At 32.5% G+C, this 24039-nt stretch overlaps 1 protein-coding gene across 6 annotated transcripts in view; it reads left to right on the plus strand.

Annotated features, from left to right (window-relative positions):
• The window catches only part of ZC3H13 (zinc finger CCCH-type containing 13), an 84701-nt gene that overhangs the window by 4413 nt on the left and 56249 nt on the right, over positions 1 to 24039 (plus strand). For 5 of the 6 annotated variants that reach the window (XM_003934357.3, XM_039473279.2, XM_074387735.1 and 2 more), the window contains exons 2-5: positions 2456 to 2581; positions 2880 to 2989; positions 5651 to 5762; positions 22164 to 22272. In XM_003934357.3, coding sequence (XP_003934406.1) covers positions 2465 to 2581; positions 2880 to 2989; positions 5651 to 5762; positions 22164 to 22272 — 448 coding nt within the window. In that variant the 5' untranslated portion in view covers positions 2456 to 2464. The remainder of the gene's footprint in view (positions 1 to 2455; positions 2582 to 2879; positions 2990 to 5650; positions 5763 to 22163; positions 22273 to 24039) is intronic. The other variant, XM_010344909.2, reaches the window with a different exon arrangement.

Here is a 24039-nt window from a genome sequence, read left to right on the forward strand (position 1 = left end):
TGAGGCAGTGTGGTAGAATGGTGTGCCTGTTTTCTAAGTTATAGCTAACTGGCAAATAAGGAAATTTTGAAACCTATTCAATTTTATTTATTAAGAAATGTTTTTTAAAAAAATTATCGTTAAGGATTATACTGTATATTGTATATTAGTATTTATAGCAATATATAATGAAACTATGTTTTTCTCAAACTTTTCTTATATATTGTATGATACATTTACTTCTTATTGAATCATGCTCGCATGTATATTGTAAAAAAAATGTTTTTCTCAGTTAAAGCTCCACATATTCTAGATCTTTTGCAGCTCCACTTCTCTTAGCTTTCAGTTTTTTATGCTCAGTAAATCAAATGGACATAGGAAATTTTCCCAGCTTTTCCTCCATACGTTCACATGTTGACTGAGAATGAGTCTAAAAAAATTAAATCAGAGATTATGTTATAATGCTAACATCAGTATGTAGAATTGGTGTGTAGTTCCTTACCTGGAGAACAATTATTATGTAAGTAACTTTGTGTTGCAACAAATTATTGTTTATTTATGTGATGCTCTCCACTGATTCTTAAATTTATAATTACTGTAAAGTGATTCTCTAACTTCTTAAAATCACAAAGAATTAATTGCAATTGTATCAAAAGAATTAATACATTTCATATTAATGAATAAGAATACAGATTTTCCAATTTAAAACCAACCAACCTTCCTTCCTTCCTCCTTCACTCCCTGCCTTCCTTCCTTCCTCCCTTCCTCCCTCCCTCCCTCCCTTTCTCCCTTCCTTCTTTGCTTCCTTCCTTCCATCTTGCTTTGTTGCCAGGCTAGAGTGCAGTGGCGCAACCTGAGCTCAGTGCAACCTCCGCCTCCGGGGTTCAAGTGATTTTCCTGTCTCAGCCTCCCTAGTAGCTTGGGACTACAGGCTTGTGCCACCACGCCCAGCTAATTTTTTTTTTTTTCTGTATTTTTAGTGGAGACGGGGTTTCACCATGTTGTTCAGAAAGGTCTTGATCCCTTGACCTTGTGATCCTCCCACCTCAGCCTCCCAAAGTGCTGGGATTATAGGTGTGCGCCACCGCACCTGGCAAGCCACCATATATTATTTCATATTTTCCTTCCTTGATGCACCATCTTTTATTTATCTAATGTTGTTCTTATTCTTTGGATTCTTTTAAAAATATGACCTGAAGTACCTCGTAGAACCAAACATTGTTTATAATTTTTTGTTGCTGTATTAGGTAATTTCAGTTAGGTACTACCATGATTTAATTTTCTTTAAAGTGATATGTCTTTACTTTGAAAACACAGTAAAGAACATTTGTCATCTTTATAGAGACCAAATGAAACTTTTAGCTGCTATCATTCATTCTAGTAACTTTTGATGATTGGTAAGATTTCAAGTAATATTTAGTTTGTGTAAAGCAAGATATAGAATAGTGCTTTTTTTCCCCTTTCCCTTATGAGGCAGTTTCTACCCTCCTCCCATAGTAGTGTGTGCTCTGGGTTGTATCTTTGTCTAGAATTCAATATTATTTTCTAATGTATATTATAGTATCATTATCTGATACTTGCATTTCTAGTTCAGTTACCCAATTACGTCACTGGATTAGATTTTTATTATGGTTTCCATTTTTGAATGTTATATTTACTTTTTAAAAAATATTTTTATGTTTATATTAAATGCAACAGAGCTTAAAGGTAAAATAAAATAAAAATATTTTTATAATTTGTCATTTTTCTTATTACTAATTTGTTAATTATTTTTAACACCTTTGAATTTTATGTCAGTGTAGTATAGATTATAGAAACACCTTGACTTTTTCTAGTTCTACAATCTATCCTGTTTTGAAAGTTGTTACTGGAAAATAAATAGGCTTGATCAAATTGCTTTGATCTCTGTAAGGCAAAGAAAATATTAAAATGTCATTCATTTTTCTCCAACCTGATTTTTGAAACATAACTACTATTGTCACTTAAACTTATGAAATATAATTTCTGCTCTCAAAATTTTCACCCAGTTTTGTTTTCCAATTTTCTTCAGCATAACTCTTCTTCATTTAACCAGTTGTTGGTTAACAACTTTTTCTTAGAGGTTAGAGTTACTAAATTTTGAAGCAATTTTTGTAAGTAACTTTATAAAGTAAAGATTTTGTAGTATGTCTTCTGAGGTTGATTGTGCCATGAAAACTTTACTATGTGAGTAGGATCATATTTGTTCACTCTGCAGAAGAGGTATACTTCTAGCCAACAAATTTCACAGCTGTTTTAAATTCACCAGTGAGACATGTGTTAGAAGATACCTTATCTCTGTTTACCTGTGACCTCTCCTATGCCTTTTTTATCTCCCAAGGAAAATGCCCTGTAATTTTACACTGTTACCTATAGTTTTATCTACTTGTAAGTTGTGGGCTCAGTTATTTAAAACTGAAGAATTTTACAGTTTTGCCTCTTTCTTTTTTGGTTAAAGTAGTACAAAATGTCAAAAATTAGAAGGAAGGTCACAGTGGAAAATACCAAGACCATATCTGATAGCACATCCCGAAGACCCAGTGTATTTGAGAGGCTTGGACCCAGCACTGGCAGTACTCCAGAGGTGAGTTGTTACTAGTATAGTCACAGGGGTTCTCTTAGAATTCTATTATTGAAATACTCATTTGTATCATAAACGTGAACAGGTTGTTTTATTGTAGGAATGTTGGTTCAGTAATTTTTTCAAAGGTGGTAAGGTTTATGGGTTTTTCATATTTTTTTCCTGAAGTTTTTATTATTTGGGGAGTAGTATCTTACAGGTTAGCTGGAATTTTGATAGCATTTGTTTTAATTTTGTCCCACTAGCATTTTTTTTTTCCAGAACTCAATGTGAAATTTACATAGTAATATCTGTCTCTTAGACACAGTGCCGTAACTGGCTGAAGACTGGCAACTGCCTCTATGGAAACACATGTAGATTCGTACATGGCCCTTCACCTCGTGGTAAAGGTTATAGCAGCAATTATAGAAGGTAAACTGAGAACTTTGAGTTGTTTATGTACTATTAGAAGATGGCTTTTGTAATTTATCGAGTATAAAAATCTGAAATACAACCATACATTTGGTTAGATTTTCCATATTGGTAGTAGTCTTAACCAGTAGTCAAAGATTGACAAGATCTTTTTGTTTTTATTTTCAAGATTAATAAATTGTTTGCTTTAAAATTAACTTATTTAGTATTTACTTGTTATGATAATAGATCTTTTTGTAATATGTGTATTACTTTTTTCCCCCAATTATGTATTAAATTGATGCTTAAGACAGCAGAATCTCATGGTGTCTGAACTTCTTTTTAGTGAGGCTAGACAATTTTTAACTCTTAAAATAGTAAAATTAAAATTGGATATAATTTTAGTTAAGATGTTCTGAATTTGAATTTTATACAAATTCTGTAGGTTAAAACACATTTACTAAATCCCTTGTCACAGAGTGTTAATGTTAATGAAAATACGTATTTATATGTGGATAAACGTACTCCATCTTTCAAACATCATTTTGCCTTTAGTAAAGGCTTGGCTATATTAAACTTGCTTAATAAAGACCTTTTATTTTTCTTTTGGTCCCTCATGATGATTCTTTTATGGTGTTTAAAGATGTAATATATATAAAATTTGTCACAAAAACAGTTTTAACTTGATTGTTAAACAAATAATTTACTTAGTTCCAAAATTGGTTATGCCTGTTGTTGTGGCTATGGCATAGAAACACTATAAAAACTGAACATTAGCAACTGGAGATTTTTTTTTTCTTTTTATTAGTAGGGTGATTTTTTTGGAGGTAGTATATGGGTAGATTTTATTTAGTAGAATTTAAAATTAAAACCCTCAACATTAGCCAACTTCCTTTTCACATAACCATTGTATATTTTAGTTTATTTGTGATTCTGAATATTGTTTTATTTGTATTTAGATTGTCATTTGTCACTTCCATTAATGTGGGAAAATTAGTGTTATTGTATATGTATATATACATGTGTATACTTAACATGGTGAAACTTTTTCCATAATTTTAATGTTTTGCTTACATTAATACTACACTTTTAATATTTTTTTAAATTCATCTTTGAAATTTATTAGCTGACTCAATTTTTACTTAAGAAATAATTTTGAGAAAAATGGTCAGAGAAATTTGTTTAAAATGGGAAAAAATAATGTCCTTACTAAGAATAAAGGATATTTATTATAATTTTGCTATTTTGTGTGTGTTTTTCCATCTGATAACTTCTTTTGTATTTGTGCATTTTTTTTGTAGGGAGGAAAAATATATTTCATAATGTGAGTTAAAGATGAGAAGAAAAGCAATGTATTTTACAAAATGCTCATTTATATGCTTATATACAAGACTTAAGTAATTTCTTGAGAATTTGCTGTGTGTAGAACATTCACTCTGTTGGGTGCTGTTTAGAATAGAAACAAGTTCATAATAAACTTTTATTATATAATATAAAAGAAACCAGGGCACACAGGATTTACGTGAACATCATAATCATAATTTAAGTACTGGTTCTTAAAAAGAGGTTCCAGTTTCAAGTTTAGCTTTAACTGTTAAAACACTTAATATACATCTATTAAATGTGCATGTAAACATTAATTGAGATCCTTTAAAGTGAATTAACTCAAATTATTACTTCACTAACCTTATGATTTATATTCATAAAATCAAGGAATTGATTTGATTGATCAGTGGCTGCTTGAAATAGATATGAATATTTATGTGATTTGTTCATATCTTTTTTATAGACAGTACTTTTTTTGTAGTCAAAGAGGAACAGAACATTTTTTAACTTATTTTGCCTTCTTTTAAAGGTGTTCTAGAAATAGACTTTAAAGGCAAGGTGTTTTCTATCTCTCCTTTATTTTTTCCAACTGATAGTGAAAATAATTGCATAGCCATATGCTGTGAAATTCCTAGCATAAATAATAAAGCCTTACCACTGCTGAGTATAAATATGTTTTTCTTTCAATTAAAAAAATTTGCAACAGAATTTGAAAATCACTGTTGTAAAATTTTGCTTTGACTTGTTTTCTTTCTTTATTCTGAAATAAATTAAAATTTAAGAAAAATTATAAAGCTCCTATATTTGCTTTGATTCTGAAGTTATATAAAGTATTTTCTCAGTTGTTGACGTTGCATCCAACCACATGCATGTATATGTAAGAAACTTATTTCTTGTAATGTCTTTGTATATCTTGCATGTATATTTGATATTGCTGCTACCTCTAGATTAATTTTGCAACTTTATAGTTTAAAACTTTGTGTTAGTATTATGTTTGGCTTCCACATGTAACTAATATATTTATATGATTAATAGGAAAACAAGTCAAGCTATTAATTCCTTTTATCTCAGCTCACATGTATTCACGTCATCAGTACCTGCCACTTCATGGAATTTTAACATAGACATTTTTATTGTTAATGGGAGAAAAACTGTAAGTGTTGCTTATGTTTTGCATGTCATATTTAAGGTGAAATTATTTTTCAGAAATTTAGGAGTCAGGGTCAGAAAAAGTATATTGAGATTTGTGAGGTTATTTCTGTAAATACATCTATAGAAAATGTTATTAATATATAAACATAGATTTTTGTTGTTTTATTTCGTTTTTTTTGTTGTTGTTTTTGTTTTGGTTCAAAGGTCACCAGAAAGACCTACAGGGGATCTTAGAGAAAGAATGAAGAACAAGCGCCAAGACGTGGACACTGAGTCCCAGAAACGAAATACAGAGGAGTCATCCTCACCTGTTAGGGTAGGATTGAATTTCCCAAAACAAAGTTAAACTTATAATAGTGATTTGTTCATTTAAATTTCATTTTAAATATTATTTGTGTGCTAAATATATGGTAAATGTGCAATATGGCATTATAATGTTCTATATGATAATATAATTTAGAGGGAAATCTAATGTAATTGATGTGAAAACTGGTTCAGTTCTTTATGGTAGTTAAGATGAAAGGGATTGCTTGGCGGAACTCAAACTGAACTTAGTAGGGATTTTGTACCTTGTTAGGGATCATGAGTATCTTTTAGTTTTCAGAACTCAGCCGGCTATCACATCTGCTTCCAATAAAAATTGAAGTGGCTTGCAGTAGAATATTTACAAATTAAAACAATGAAAGCAAAACACATGGGGTTAACAAACTGAACCAAAAGATTGAGGTAAAAGAAAGCACATATGACCACAAATTTTAGCTGTGAGTTTGTTGGCAGTGAAGTCAAGAGAAATAAAATTTATGGTGTAGTTCATTGAATAGAAGAAAACATAAGTGTTTGTCAGAAATGGAAATCTTTCCCAGAGCTAATTTTTTTCTAGAAATTTATACAGTATTTCACATATCACACAATTCACTCATTAAAAGTGGTTTTTAGTATATTATTAGAGTTGTGAAACCCATTACCATAGTCAATTTTAGAATATTTTCATTGTTCCATAAGGAAACCCCAAACTTTTCAGCAGTCACCCTTCTAGCCACCAGTCCTAGGCAACCAAATTCTCTTTCTCTATATATAGATTTGCCTATATATTTCATATAAATGGAATAATAAAATATGTGATCTTTTGTGACTAGCATCTTTCATTTAGCTTAGTTTTTAATGTTTCATAAAAGAGTATAGGATGCATCAGTATTTTATTCCTTATTTTTGTCAGATAATGTTACATTGGATTGATAATACCAACATTTTGTTTATTCACTCTTTAGTGATGGATATTTGGGCTTTTTCCGCCTTTTGACTCTTGCGTACAATGCTTCTATTAACCTTTATTTGCAAGTTTTTGTATGGATATGTTTTTATTTCTATTGGGTTTATATTGAGGAGTGAATTGCCAGTTTCTACAGTAACTGTATGTTTAACCTTTTGAGGAACTGCTAGACTTTGATTAAGTGGCTGTATTATTTTGTATTTTTGACAGCATCTGAAAGCTCCAGTTTCTGCACATCATCACCAACACTTTTGTTACCTAACTTTTTGAATATAGCCATCCTGGTGGATGTGTAATGATAATGTAATTGCGGTTTTGATTTGCATTTTGGATTCTAATGATGTTGAGCATCTTTTTCTGTACTTACTGGCTGTTTGTGTATTTTCTTTGGAGACCATTTGCCCATTTTAAAAATTGAGTTATCTTTTTATTATTGAGTTATAAGTGTTCTCTTTATTTTGGATACAAGTCCCTTATTTATACATGTAATTTATATGTATAACTTGCAGATACTTTCTCCCATTCTATATGTTGTCATCACATGCTTGAGGTATCCTTTAAATCATGCACATTTTTAATTTGATAAAATCCAATTTATCTGTTTTTGTTTTTGTTGTTGTTATTGTTGCTTGTATGTGCTTTTGGTGCCATCTAAGAAACTATTGTTTAATCCAGGGTCACAAAGATTTACATCTATGTTTTATTTGAAGAGTTTTATAGTTTTAGCTCTTATATTTAAGTCTTTGATACATTTTGAGCTGATTTTTATTTATGATGTGGTAAAGGTTCAGCCTTATTTTGCATGTGGATATCCATTTGTCCTATAATATAGTCTTTTTATGAAAGTTACTGAATTATATAAGCAACAATTTCTTTGATCATTTAAGGTATATAGAAGCTTTCTGTGGCTGTTTTTGACCCATGATAAAAAAGCCCCGACAGTATTATAATTTTTGATAAAAAAGCCCTGACAGTATTATAATTTCTTGTAATATAATTTTAAGTATGTAGTTTTCTAATGTCTAATGTGATACAGTAATACAGTCTTTAAAATCTCAAATAGTTCTCAGCTGGAAGTTTTTATTAAAATTCCTTTTGAGGGAAGATCTTTTTCAAAATACACATGCCAATATTCCACCCCTAATCTACTGAATCAGAATTTCCAGGTTGGGGCTAAGCATATATATTACATTTTGAAATAACCTATTGATTCAAAATAAGATAACCTCAGTGGCCTTCTGGTAAATGTACAATTTCTCTGAAAAAGAAAGCCATGCTTTGTAGGGCTTGCCAATTCTTTGATGTAACTATTCCCACCGTGGTTGATTTCAAGCTTTTAAAGACATCGCTGACAGATGCATAGTTGGGAAGAGATGCTAAGTGACGTTATATACAGTGTTCCCATTATGTATATTATAAACACACACACAAAATGTAAATAACCTCAGGAATAAAATGTACTATGAGTTCTGAGTAATTATTACCTTTGTTTTTAATAGTTATTTGTTGAATCATGGCTGTGTTTAACAGTGGCTTCCAGAATTTCTAAAAATATAAATCAGTTCTTATAAGTCAGTATGGACAAACTCTGGCATACTACTAGATGAATTGTTATTAGTGTAAGGACCAAACATCTGGAATCCATATTTAGAGCATATTACTTTAGGAATTGTTAAACTCTGCTTGTCTTCTTATCTGTAAAATGGAAATGCTGGCTGTCAGCGTTGCTGTGTAGAAAATACGTGTGAAAAACGTAACGTGATTTACTATTCCATGATAACTGCATAATAAATGGTATATACTGGTATTGAAATGGCGCTTAGCTTTTTCTCACTGATAGAAATTGTCTTTAGGCTCTTATAGAAGGTGAACATCAGCCTTGGAGATTTAGGTTGTTGACAGATACCTAAATGTAAGTGTGTTGTTTATCATAAAGATGTTTATGTTCATTAAATAAAGTTAGGACAACAAAGTTGACATTTTGTTAAGAAATTTAAAGCCCAATTCTTGCTTTCCTTAGATGAGAAAGCCCTCAAAAGTGCTGAGCATCATTTATAACTAAGGGCTAGAGTTACGGGTTTCAACAGTGACCAGGTTTTAGGTAATACACTATCTAAACTTAAATAGAGCTGTTAATAAGCTAGGACACCAGGGTATTAATTATCATTATTATTATTTTTTGAGACAGAGTCTCAACCTGTTGCCCAGGCTGGATAGAGTGCATGGCACGATCTTGGCTGAGTGCAACTTCTACCTCCTGGGTTCAAGCGATTCTCCTGCCTGAGGCTTTGGAGTAGCTGGGACTACAGGTGCGCACCACCACTCCCAGTGAATTTGTTGTCTTTAGTAGAGACGGGGTTTCACCATGTTGGCCAGGCTGGTCTCAAACTCCCAACCTCGTGATTCACCTTTCTCAGCCTCTGAAAGTGCTGGAATTGCAGGCATGAGCCACCACAACTGGCCGGTATTAATTATTTTTAGTGTTATGTATGGCAGGTAACAGATACTGATCATTTTTATGGTGCATTCCTGCTACAACACGTGTGACTGTTGATGTACACGTAATGAATTTCTATAGGAAGATCAGGCTTAGGTTAGGGCAGCTATAGGATAGATTACATAGGCATAGGTAAGATAGAATGGGTGTGATTTTCAGCAAATTAGCAGTAATTCCTCTTCTCTGTCACTGATGTCAACTCCAATGTGTCTGAATTATGAGGTTGACAACCCCTGATCTTGTCGTGAGACAAATTCATAAATGGATAATTTCTAATTCTACAGCATGCGATAGTATGTCAGAAAGATATGAGGAAAATACACAATGGAGAGAGTAATTAACTGAAGAACCAGGGAACGCTTCAGGGAAAATGACACTTGGAGTGGGTGTTGAAAAAGTTGGGGTGTCAGAGGGGACGGAAGAAGAGAAAACCAACACAACAACTGTAAGGAGTTTAAAGGACTAATGTGTTTGAGAAACTTATGAAACTGTGTGCCTAGGTTATAAAAATGATAACATGTGGATGTGAGATGAAGGCTGAAGTAGATTAGGACCAGATTATCAGAGGTCTTGTGTGCCAAACTCAGTTTAGCGATAGAGAAAAGAGACTTACATGCTGAGATCTGTCTTCTCACTGGTTTACCTCCAGACCCTGGAACCAGTAAGTTCATGAACTTACTGAATTAATGGAAAGTAGTTCTGATATGCAGCCATGATTGAGAACCCCTTCTGGCCTAGGGTCTGTGCTGTCCAGTGTGGGTAGTCTGAATTGAGTTGTGCCATAAATATAAAATACATACTGAATTTCAGAGACTTAGTATGAAAAGAAAGCAAAATATCTCATTTTAAAATGTTGATTTTTATGTTTGGGTTAAATAAAATGATGTTATCAATATTTTAATTTTACTTCTCTCTCTCTCTCTCTCTTTTTTTTTTTAATCTGACAACAGGGATTGTAAAATTGCCTTGCATCATTTTTCTGTTGGAATGGGCTGGTCTAGGTAATGTGAATCAGACTTAATACAGTGAAACTGAAAAGTGAGAGGCTTATTTGAGGTAGAATCAGTAGGAAATAGTTGCATTTAATCAGTAGAGCTTTTCAAATTCAAATGTAATTGTATTTTCTTTTTGTATGACAGAGACTTGTTATTTTATGGAATTTGAGCACAAAAGATAAATTAGCTTTGAAAGCAAAATTAAACCCGTAAATATAGAGTCAGGAGGAATAGTCAAGCATTTATTGGTAATGGAGACATAAAGGTGCTGTAGGGCATCCTTCTCTCTTAGAACCTTTTTATTGGCTACATTCAAGAAAGAATGAGATGTTTCATCATTGTAGGAAGATAATCTAGTTTAGAACTTAGTATTTCTTACCTGAGTCTTATGTCAGAGCACATGGGCGAGAGCAATGGTCTTAAGTTTATTTATTGACCTTGTTTTTATTTTCATTTTTTATTGTAAAATACACATAAAGTTTACTAATTTAACAATTTTTCAATGTACAGTTTATTGGCATTAAGTATGTTTATACTGTCATTACCACCATTCATTTCCAGAACTTTTTTGTGATGTTTGTTTTTAAAGTGTTAAGTTTTTTTGTTGTTGTTTGTCTTCTCCTGTATGAAATTAAAACAATTGGGATAGCTGGGTTCAGTGGCTCACTTCTATAATCCTAGCAATTTGGGAACTTGAGGTGGGCAGATCACTTGAGGCCAGGAGTTGGAGACCAGACTAGCCAACATGGCAAAACCCTGTCTCTACTAAGAATGCAAAAATTAGCCAGGTGTGGTGGCTCAAGCCTGTTATCCCAGCTACGTGGGAGGCTGAGGCAGGAGAATTGCTTGAGCCTGGAGGTAGAGGTTGCAGTGGGCTGAGATCGTGCCAGCCTGGGTGACAGGGTAAGACTCTGTCTCGGAAAAAAAAAAAAAAAAGGCAATTGGAATAACAATTTAATTAATGTTCGGTTTCTATTACATGTTAATAATTTCAACTGTTAAATACTTTTTCTTAACCTGTTATTTTAATAACTTTTTTGGTTCCTGAAAAAGGCATTTTTAGAGGGTTTGTTTTTTTTCCCACCTCGAGGTGTTTTCGTTTTGTTTTGTTTTGAGACTTCGGAATGTGGTTCTTTCCCTTGTCCACTATTTTTTTCAAAGGACCATTCTGTCATTTGTTTGTTTCTTACACTACCCTAACCTGATTGCTTACCTTTAAACAGATAATTTGTTTAGACTTGTTGTTTATCCTGAATCTATTTAAGGTGACCACACTCAAATTACTTTTTCAGATCTCAGTCTCAAGTTGATTATCCAACTTTAAACTTATTCGAGGTGTCTTATACTGAATTGAAAATATATTTCTCGTATTAAGTTTACTGTCTTTGGAAACTGTGCTTCCTAGAATGCCCACGTAATGATTAGTTGTGTTTCACAGTTGCCTCCTCAGTTCTCTTATGGCTCCCTCTTCCCCTGCCATCCCCTATCTTGTTCTGTTCTTTTTTTTTTTTTCCTTGACACAGGATCTTACTCTCCCTGCCAAGCTAAAATGCAGTGGTGTGAACATGGCTCACTTCAGCCTCCATCTCCTGGGCTCAAGCAATCCTCCTGCCTCAGCCTCCCAAAATGTTGCGGTTACAGTTGTGAGCCAGTGCACCTGGCCTTCCCTTGTTCTTTTTCTACATCTTGATACTTCTGGCTGAGATGAGGAAATAAAATGGCACTGACTATAGTGGAATGGACAGTACTGTAGCTGTTATAATTAGCAGGACTCTTGCAGTGGAGGCCTTTTAAGTTAGAAGGCTTTAGCATTGTTACTAACTAAACATTGTTACATTGAGTAAGTCAAGAGACTTACTCAAGATAGATGCACCTGTCTGTTTATCACAAGTTATTGTGAGAAGCAAGTGAAGAAGTACATAAATTCTTTGGAAAAAATAAAACATAGTTTTAATGCAAAATAGAAATAGTAGAAAGTCACGAAAGTAAACATTTAGGAAGTTGATTGCTGTAGGGATAAATAGATCAAATGAGTGTTGTTGATTTATTTCAAAAGAAAAGGCTTAGAATGTTAAGAGTATAAGATGAGATACGGTATATCTATCACTTGGTAGAAATTCAGTAATGAATATGTAGTACAGAGATAAATATGGTGATTTTCCAAAATAAATATATTTTCATTTTATATGGAAAAAACTTTAAAGTTTTAGACTAATATGATGTGCAGATGTATTCTTTGATAGCATTAAGAGTTGTTCCAGTTGCTATTCCTTGATATAAAACCACCATTTATTATGTACTCAAATTCTGTCAAGAATTCAGGAAGGGCACAGCGAGGATGTCTTTTTCTCTTGATATGTGGGCCTCAGCTAATGTACTGGAAGCACACAGGCTGGAATCACTTGAAGGTTTATTCACTCACCTGTCTGGCAATCAATGCTGGCTGTGAGCTAGAGGCCTCTCTTTGTCTCTGTGTGGTCTTTTCACTTGGATAGCTTGGGCTTCCTCAGGCTGGATTCCCATAACATGTGTCTCAGTATTCTGAGACACATGTGCACAGGCGCACACAGCAAGGGAATGAGCATGTGTGTGTGCCCTGGTTTCTTTTTGTAGAATGGTATTAGTAGCCAAAATCTGGGTGTTCGCTGTGTTTGTGCTACTGGGTTATTGTTTCTTTTAGGATCTCTCAGCTAGCAAAGCAAATAAATGTATGTGTGTATACTAACTGGTATATAGAAATATTTCTAGTTACCATCTGTATCTGTATTAAGCCAACCATGAATCTTTACTGATTTCTCTAACTATAATCCATTTTCACTATTATTATTATTATTATTTTTATGCCCAGATGTCCCTCTTTTATAGTTACATGGCATTTCATTGTGTGATTATATGGTACATTATTCAACCAGTCTTCTCTGTTATTGGAGATTTAGGTTATTTCAGTCTTGCCACTAAAAGTAGAGCTACAGGGAGTATATGCAATTGTTATTTTGTATTTTTGTGCCTGTGTCTTGGGGAAATATAAATCTCTAGAAATAGGATTGCTGTGTCAAAGGATAGATGCCTATATGATCTTGCTACTTAATGATATTTGTGTTGTTGCCAGCAGCGCACAGAGCCAACTTACTTCATCTTTGCTTTGTTAGTATGTGTTTTCAAACTCGACTTTTTGCCAGTTTTGTAGGGAAAAAATATTATTTCATCATTGTTTTAGTTGTGTTTCTCTGATGTGTGAGGTTGGGCATCTTCATGTACTTACAGGTTATTTACTGAATCCCCTGCCTAGTCTCTTTGGTTTTTTTTTTGATCTTTTTCTTCTCTGTTTTAAAAATTCTTTCTTTTAAGGAAAACCTTTTACTTACAATGTCAAGTAAAGGTAATTTTGCTTGTCACTTTTCTGTTTCTGAAAAAGCACTATGTTTTATAACAGTTTTAGGGTCACAGCAAAAGTTAATGGTAAATACAGAAATTTCCCATGACACTTCCTCCCTCAACATATGCAGAACTTGGACCATGTGCAAATTTTTGTGTGGACATGTTTTCAACTTCTTTGGGTAAATAGGAGTGTAATTAATGGATTGTCTGATAAGAATATGTTTACTTTTGTAAAAAACTGCCATCTGTCTTCTGAAGTGGCTGTGTCATTTTGTGTTTTCACCAGCAGTAAATGAGAGTTTCTGTTGCTCCACATCCTGTCAGCATTTGGTGTTGTCAGTGAATTGAATTTTGACTATTCAAATAGGTGTGTAGTGATATCTCTTTGTTGTTTTACTTTGTATTTCCGTATTAGATAAGCTGTTGAGCGTCTTTTCATATACTTATTTGCCATCTGTATATGTTTGGTGAGGTATCTGTTCAGATCTTTTGCCCATTTTAAAAATCAAGTTGTTTTCTTATTATTGAGTTTTAAGAGTTCCTTTTATGTTTTTAATAACTGCTTATTGGGTATGTCTTCTACATATATTTTCCCCAGTCTATGGCTTATTTTTTGTTAGTGTTTTCATGGAGTAAAAGCTTTTAATTTTAATGAAGTCAAGTTATCAGTTATATCTTTCATGGATTATAGTTTAATGATGTGTCTAAGATGTCATTGCCATACCCAAGGTCGTCTAGATGCTCTCTTATGTTACTTTCTAAGAGTTTTATTATTTTGTGTCTTACGTTAAGCTCTATGATCCATTTTAAGTTAAATTTTATGAAGGCTGTAAGGTCTATGTCTAGATTTTTTTTTTTTTTTTTTTTTTTTTTTTTTTTTGCATTTGCTTGTCTAGATGTTTCAGCACTGTTTGTTGAAAAGACTATCCTTTTTTTCATTGAATTGGTTTTGCTTCTTTGTTAAAGATCAGTTGACTATATTCGTGGGAGCCTATTTCTGGGCTCTCTCTTATTTTCAACTGATCTATTTGTCAGTTCTTTTGCCTGTACCACACTGTCTTGACTGTTATAACTTTATAGGAAGTCTTGAAGTCAGGTGCTGTCAATCTCATGACTTTGATCTTCAGTATTGTTTTGGCTATTCTGAGTATCCATATAAACTTTAGAATCAGTACGTCAGTATCTACAAAGAAACTTGCTGTGTGTTTTTTGGTGGTGATTACATTTACTTTTAATTTGGGAAGAACTGACATCTTGATAGATATGTAGTCTTCTATCCAAGAGCATGGAATAGCTCTTGATTTATTTAGTTCTTTGATTTTTTTAATCAGTTTTGTAATTTTTCTTATATATGTCTTATACATATTTTCCTAGATTTATCCTTAAGTATTTCATTTTTTGTGTACTGATGAAAATGGTATTGTGTTTTTCCACTTTTGTTGTATATAGGAAAGTGATTGACTTCTGTGTATATTAACCTTGTATTCTGAAACCTTGCTATAATCACCGACTAATTCCTGAAATTCTTTTGTTGGTTCTTTCAGAATTTCAACATAAACAATCACGTGTTCTGCAGACACTTTTATTCTTCCTTCTTAATCTGTATTCTTTTTATTTTCTTGTCTCATTGCATTAGATAGAAATTTTAGTATAATGAAAAGGAATAGTGAGAGGAAACATTCTTGCCTTGTTTCTCATGTTAGCAGGAAAACTTCTGATTTTTCACCATTAGGTATGATGTTAGCTGTAGGACTTTTTGTAGATGATCTTTATCAAGTTGAGGAAATTTGCCTCTGTTTTTAGTTTTTCATGAGTTTTTATTATGTCTGAGTGTTGAACTTTATTAAATGATTTTCCTATAGCTATTGATATAATCATGTGAGTTTTCTTTGTTAGTCTCTTGATGTGATGGGTTACATTAATTTATTTTTGAATGTTGAACCAGCCTTGCATACCTAGGATAAATTTTCCTTGGTTATATTACATACATTGTTGGATTTGATTTGCTCACTTTTTATTAAGTTTGACCTTTAAAACTATCTGTATTTAATTTGCAAAACATGATGTTTTGATAAAAATATACATGATGAAATGATTCCTTTAGTCAAGCAGATTTATATATCCATCATCTTATATAGTTACCTTTTGATTTGCTAATACTTTTTATTAGGATTTTGCTATTATTCATGGTGGATATTGGTCTTTAGTTTTTTTGAAATGTCTTTGTCTGGTTTCAGTGTTAGGATAATGCTGACCTCATAGAATGAGTTAAGAAGTAGTCCATCTCATTTATCTCTGAAGAGATTATAGAGAATTGGTATAATTTCTTCCGGAAATATTTGGTAGACTTTAACCTGTGAACCATCTGGTGCTTTCTGTTTTGAAAGCTTATTAATTATTGATTCAGTTCTTAAAATAGACATATACCTATTCAAATTGTTCATGAGATTTGTAGTGAGATCCTTCTTTTTTTTCTGTTATGTCTTCTCTCTTTTTTTCTTGATTACCCTGTCTAGAAGCAGATTAATTTTATTGATCTTCTTAAAGAAAGTAGCATTTGGTTTTGCTTATTTTTCTCTGTTGAATTTCCGTTTTCAATTTCATTGACTTTTTTCATTCTAATTTTTATTTTCTTCTGCTTTGGGTTTAATTTGTTCTTTTTCTTGTTTTCTAAGGTGGAAGCGTAAATTAATGATTTTTGGTTGCCTTTTATAAATTCAATGCTATAAATATCTCTTTGGGTACAGCATTCACTGCACCTAACAAATTGTAATAAGATATTTTTTTCATTTAGCTTAAAATATTTTGAAATCTCTTTTGCAGTTTCTTCTTTGACCTATGTGTTTATTAATATTGTATTGTTTAATTTCTAAGCATTTAGGGACTTTTCTAATCTTCCTGTTATAGATTTCTAGATTTCTAGTTTAATTTCATTGTGGTCTGTGAAAGCAGACATTTCTTTTAAACTTGCTAGGTGTGTTTTATGGCCCAGAATTTGATCTGTCTTGGTGAATGATCTGTATGAGCTTGAGAAGAATGTGTTATTTTGCTATTGCTAGATAAAACCATCTATAGTCAATTGTATCATGTTGGTCGATGGTGCTGTTGAGTTCAACAGTTTTTATTGACTTCCTACTGAATCTGTCCATTGCTGATGAAAGGATATAAAATCCTCAACCATAATAGTGGATTTCTATTTGCAGTTTTATCAGTTTTTGACTCATGTATTTTGATGCTTTGTTGGTAGGGTCATACACTTAAGAATTGTTATGTATTTTTGGAGAATTACTGACCTCTGTATCATTAGACTATTGGGCTAATGTTCAGGCCAAAGCACAGCAATGAGCCATTTTCCTAGATTAGTAAAGTTTTTTTTTTGTTTTTTTTTGTTTGTTTGTTTTTTTAGCTTTTAGCAGGTAGGTCCAATTATAAAGATTTGAAAATGTTAAGGTGGAAACCCCTAATCTTTTTCAAAATTAATAGTAGTTGCTTTATTTCTTAATAATTTTGAGATACCATATGGCAGTAAATGACAGAGAAGAAAAATTGGTATTAACATTATTTCTAGAGCTGCTCAAAGAAAATCTAGGAATTCATTGATAATGTTAGTGTTCTGTGGAACTAAGTATATTTTTAGGGCTATAGGATTTGGAAGCATTTTTTTTTTTTTTAAATAAAAGGAGAGGTTAGACCTGCTTCATGGTTCACACCTGTAATCCCAGCACTTTGGGAGGCTGAAGTGGGAGGATTGGTTGGGCCCAGGAGTTCAAGACATAAAGAGACCCTGTCTCTACAGAAAAAAAAATTTTTTTAATTAGCTGGCCTTAGTAGTATGTACCAGTAGTTCCAGCTATGTGAGGCTGAGGCAGGAGGATTGCTTGAGCCCAAGAGGTCAAAAATACAATGAGCTATGATTGCACCACCGCACTATAGCCTGGGTCACAGAACATGACCCTGTCTCAAGTAGATAGTTGGATAGGTGGGATAGATAGGTAAGATCAAGGAGATAAGTTGATAGATGGATGATAGAAGAAGAAAACAAAGTTTTGTGTTTTGTGTAAAACATTGAATGTTTAAAATCCTCTAATGTCAACATACTAAACAGGGAATTATTACTTGGATGATAACTTTAGTAATGGATACATTTTTATAGATATTTAAAAGTGAATATTAGTAGCAGGTGACAGTGTTATTAACATACAGATAATTGAGTCATTCTTTGACTAAATGTTCTGAGATAATTTGTATGTATTAACTTCAAAGGAAATTTGTCCAAGTAATTGTGGAAAGATGTAAGTAAATCCAGTGTAGGAGGTGTGACTATATAGGAAGCTCAGAAACTGTTAGGGATATAGAGCTGATTTTAGGCATAGAAAGTTAATTGTACTAGTGTGGAATAGGGTGACTTGACCTGACAATAGTTGCCAGCTGAAGAATTTATCTGGAATTCATCACATAAAGAGAAGTTGTAAAAAGTATTGATGAGATTTAAAAATATGAGGGAAATACTTAGCAAATTCATTATTCATCTTGGAAACCCAGAAGAAGAAGAAAAAAGAATGTTGGAGAAGCAACATTTTAAGAAATAGTGGCTGAGAATTTTTCATAATTGATGAACCATAAATCTACAGATACAAAAAGCGCAATACGTCACTGATAGAATATTACAGTGAAACTGAAAAACATCAGAGACACAGAGAAAATACTAGAAACCTCTAGATTTAGAAAGACAAATCCCCATGCAAAGAAGCAACAACATGACATCAGTGACAAACAATGAAAGCTAAAAGAAGTGAAATAATATTTTCAAAGTACTAAGATAAATCTGTCAACCCAAAGTAGTTTGGCTTTCAATAATAAGAGTAAAATAAAGACCTTTTCAAATAAACTTGAGAGTGTTTACTACCAACAGATCTTCACTAGAGAATGCTTAAAAGATATTAGGTTGGAAAATCTGTCTCGTTACAGCCTTTGAAATTATCAGAAGTGTGGCATTGTATCATGAGGAAGTGAAATGTAGTATGAAGTGTCATGCAAATTGCTTTGGATTCCCCAGAACCCAATCCATCACTTTTTCATTTTGTATCAACATTGTGATTTGGGGAATTGATCCCGCTTTCATGGTTGGGCCTTGATTAGTCAAATTCAGTTATAATCCATTTTCCCTGCTAATTCAGTTGATTCAGAAACCAGGCCTAAGCCATTTATCCCATGGCTATTACCTTGATAACGAGTTATTCATTCCATGTGTCTAAAGTTGGCCTAGTCACTCTGAAGGAAAGAATTCTTGTTTGTCCTTGGGGGAAAGATACATTGAGGAGACCCAGATTACTTCTTAGTACGGTAAGAAAGAAGCCTTAATATGAAGTCAACATTATGAATAGCAGAGCTGTGAGAAATACAACAAAAGAGTTAATATTTAGTTTTTAATGACATCACCATTACTAAGTTACTTACGCCTGAAGTTTACCCTATTTATAGACTTCATGTTATGTGAAATAATAGTTTAAATTTGTATCGTTTAGGAAATTGTAGTTTCTTAGTTGAAGCTCCATTCTTTTCAAAAACAAATTAGACTTTACTAATACAAGTATAATTTCAATTCAAAGTCAGGGAAATTGGAAGCTTGTATGCCTTATGCTGCTCTGACAAGACTAGATTAATTTGGGGTATCATGTTTCACTGAAGCACCTTGGCAGATGAGTATGCCAGAGAAGATGACAGAGTGATGAGGAAAGGGCTAGCACATAAAAGAAGTATTAGATTTATTTTGCATGATTCCAGAGGTCAGAACTAGTCCCAATCAGTAGAAATTATAGAGAGGTTAAGAAAGATGCGATCGGCATAAGAAAGAATTTTGTGATAATTAGAACTGTCTGGAAATGGGATGAAAGAGTGCAACAGTAGAGAGCTAAAATTTTGCCCCCAACAGTCTTCTAATAGAGGGCTTCCATAGCTATACAAATATTAAGGAAAATTGTTCTGCATGGGGTAAGAGATTGGATTATATAACTTACACAGGCTCCTAACCATTTTGAAACTAGTTACTAATCCATTCTAGTTATTAATAGTGGTTCTCAACTCTCTTAACCTTGACACTTTCTTTTTATTTTATACTCTTTGTACTGCCTGCTTACTGTCTAAAATTCATGAATGTAATCTCTCCATATATATAATATTCAGGAAAGTGCATTAAGAGTGGAAATGAAAGTAATATAAACATCTAAAATCATGTATTGCATTTCTGAAATTGAAGAAACTTAAAACCAAACATTTTTCCTAAGGTAGGCACACATATTTGGAAGCAAAACCAGAAATAGCTTTAATTATGGTTTTTATACAAGTGGCGAATTTCTGTTTTTCTGCAAAAATGTTAGTGTGTTTAGTCACAGGCTACTGTTCCAGACTCTGCTGGCAGTACTACTTAACGTGCTTTGAAATGCCAAAAAAAAAAGAGAGAGAAAAGAAAACAAAAATCTAAACTCTTAAAATATCTGATCCCAAGGGTTTTGGCTAACATACTGTGGTTCTTCAAATATTTCAACACTTAGAAGTTCCAGGATGACTAATTCAAAACATATAGTAAAGTAATCAATGGGTTATACTTTTAATTAATATGTTTGAATTTAAGAGAAGATGAGAAGCCATTCTGTTCAAGAATTAGAGCAAGGTGAAATAGTAGACTGTGCTACAATACATGGGACAAGTTATACCATACCATATTTATATGAATATGATAAGAGAAAAGGGGAAATAACTTTATTTGATAAATTGAATAACATACCTAAACAAGTTATATTGTTGAAGTGGGGAAAATGAGAAAATATTTTTTAAATGAGCTAGACCTGCTTAATAAATGTTACCAAAATAATTTCCTGTATTATGATTTGAGATAAGAACTTGAAATTCCATCACCTGTTTAACCCTGCATTTAGTCTCCAGTACCTAATAATAGAAGTTACGTATTATCTCTGGGAGTAACATAAGAGTCATATTGAAAAATACATTGACAATTCACAAAGTATAATTTTAATATTTAGGGTAAATATGAAATATTTACATAGATCATTAATGAAATTTATTGATACAACCTTTCTGGGTCAAATCTGATAAAATAATATGACAGATTTATAGGTATTTTGCAGCACCAGCACTACTGCTCTGACATCCTTTTTAGCTAGATTTGCAGCTGGATTTTACATATGTTTAAGTGGAAAGAAAGCAGAGTATGTTATTTAATAATTTGGAGACAACCTCCTATTAAATATTTTTGTTACAGTTATTTAGTAATATATATTGGTAGTGGGTTTAATCCATAGAACATTCAAAAGTTGTATGGGATGCAGGATAGTTCTTCATTGATGTTCCACAGAATCTGTTTTTAAGACTAAAAATAAATTATATTTCTTCTTTTTGTCTTCTGTACCAGTAGAGGGCCATTTCTATTTTCTCGACTCTTTACCATTTTTGTCATGGCAGGTTTTACTCTCGTAAAACTTGTAAATTATTGTTGTCAGCCTTTGTTGTCTTACCAGCAATTAAATATGAATTTTGCCAGTAATATTTACAAAATGACTTCATGCCTAATATGTAGAATTTAAGGGCAGTACTAGAGTGCCCTTCTTTAAGAAGAAAACTCGAAAGAGAAATTAATTTGTGTTTTAAGCAGCCAAATTTTATGACTGATAATGCTCAGAAAAAAATTTTAACACTTCATATCCCCGTGTGTAAGTATCTTTCATATTATTTACAATGTTAGTAAAAGTGAGACTTTTACTGCGATGGAAGGTAACAATTATATAACACTGGTTACTTTATTTTCTCACCACCTAGTAAAATATGATTTGAAGTTCTTATGTAATAGGACATTTAATTGACTTTTATAATCTGAATTAATTTTGTCCTTTTTTTGTGTGTAAGCTGCTTTTATACCTAGAATAAAATGTAAAACCTGTTTTTTAGCTGTAGTAGTGAGGACTAATTTCCTGACTATTTTAGGTACCATTTGGTTTCATCAAAATGGGTAAAACATCTTTTTGTAAACCTTTATAGTACTATTAAATGAGTTTGGATTTATCCTTAGGTGTCTAGGAAGATGGCTATTACGACATATATTGAATATATGACAATCCCTAGATCAGTTATTTTTAGAAGTCTGCGGTGAATGGTTTAGTCCTTTTTTGTCATTTTAAAATATAGTCACTTACAAATCCTTCCATTGTATTTTAATCATTTTAAACTGTCTTTTCCTCAGTGATTTTCACATGGAAACTTAGTATGTAGCTGAATGTCACAAACTTGTTAAAGTATTAGATTTGCACTGTATATTTTTACATCTTAGCTACTCTTTAATATTTAAAGTTTTTGTTCTTTAGTAAAATAGATGTATAGTCTTTTCCTTGTGGTGCTAAACTCGAATTTGCCACTTTCTCTGCTTAGTGGATAAATGACTATTTACAAAACTGATTCTTTGATGAAACAAAGATGAATGAAATTAAAATGTTCTGTATTACAATCAACTACCTCATGTAATTTTTAAAAATATAGTAATCTGAATGTCTGTATGTACTTTTTTAGAAAGAATCTTCAAGAGGGAGACATAGGGAAAAGGAAGACATAAAAATTACTAAGGAGAGAACTCCAGAAAGTGAAGAAGAAAATGTAGAATGGGAAACTAATAGAGATGGTGAGTTTCAGAATCTTGGTTTAAATAGCAAATTCTTGATTATTTACTTTATAGAGTTTTTGTGAACTTCAAAACAACTTCTAGCTATGATCTCTATCTTGTTTCAGAATCATTTTATTGACATGTTTCTATCTTACTCTGTTATAAGGCAAAAACTGGCATATAGTAGCTGTACAAAGGCAGAGAAAGTGGTTTACATTGCATATTTTAATTTTCCCATTCTAGTTTTCCCTCTAGAAGTTTATTGTGTAGCATTACAGTCCTTCAGGATTGTATTACATATGTAAATTAAAAAATTCCTAACATTAAGCTTACAATGAAATCTAAATTTATTTCACATAAAATATTATAAAAGAGATTTTTGTATCTTAAGGACCAGGGAAAGTTATTTCCAAGAAATGTTTGACTATAAAGTCAGATGAAGATGGAGACCTGGATTTAGTAAAGAAAAATTAGCAAAAAAAAAAAAATTTTTTTCTTGGAACAGTCTCTCTTTGTCATCCAGGCTGGAGGACAGTGGTACAATCATGGCTCACTGCATCCTAGCCTCTTGGACTCAAGCAGTCCTTCTGCCTGTAATCTCAGCACTTTGGGAGGCCAAGGGTGGAGTATCACTTTAGCCTGGGAGTTTGAGACCAGCCTGGGTAACAAAGAAAGACCCCAGAAAAACAACTGGACATGGTGGTGCATGCCTGTAATCCCAGCTACTTGAGAAGCTGAGGTGGGAGCAAAATCATTTTTGAGTCATTGTCTTAACAAATAAGCATTTATTTTCCACACTGTGAATGTTTTCTCCACCTCTTTGATGTTCTGAAAGATGGGCACCATCACATTATACTTCCAAACACAGTGAACTTGTATTCGTTAAATGCATTGAGCGGGGGTAGACAATGTAATGTAATTTATATAATTTTGTAATTGTTTTAATGCTTTGTTACTCTACAGATGACAAAACTAAAGAGTTTAAGAATTTAAGCAACTTTCTCAGTGAGACGCTGAAAACTTTAGACCCTGGATTAGAAAACGAGAGTGTGTAGACCAGTCACTGGTTTTTGCAAATAAAGTTTTATTGTAACACAGTCCATCCATTTGATTATGTATTGTCTGTGGGTGCTTTTGAGTGACAGTGGCCAAGTCAAGGCCTTAGGGCAGAGAACTGAGAAGCTAAAAGACTAAAATATTAACTACTATATTTCAGAATTATCTCTGAAGACTTATAGACTAACACTTGCAAAGTATTGTAAATACATCTTTCCAGTTATTGTTACACTAGTACTTAAAGGAAACCTGTTTCATCATTGGACAGTGCTATCTTGTTAAAAAGTTGCTTCTGAGAACAAACTGGAAACTTGTTTATGGTTACTCAGGATTTCATAATCCAGCTTAATACAACTTCTACAAAATAGCAATAAAGGCAGCGATACTGTCCCATTTTAGTTGACTGATTAGTATATTTAAATAAAATAGAAACATACTTAAATTTATAACTATAGGCATATAAATTATATGCCTAAACGTTTTTACTTCCCTTTTATTCTGTGTAAGAGGCCTCTTTCCCGTTGTACAAGATTAATGAGTAATTCCTTTGTATTGTAGATCTGATATATAAATTGTTCAAGTTTGAAGAGCTAACTTTTCCTAAATACTAAGTTAGGTGCTCTAGTCCCTGGGTAGTGAGACTAAACTGGTTTCATAGATTTACCTTCTGCATTGTCATTCTAAAGCGAGTAACAATCTTAGCTGGATTCAGAAAAAATGGTATATAGT

Source organism: Saimiri boliviensis, chromosome 16 (assembly GCF_048565385.1).
Source record: "Saimiri boliviensis isolate mSaiBol1 chromosome 16, mSaiBol1.pri, whole genome shotgun sequence".
NCBI classification, from domain to species: Eukaryota; Metazoa; Chordata; class Mammalia; order Primates; family Cebidae; genus Saimiri; species Saimiri boliviensis.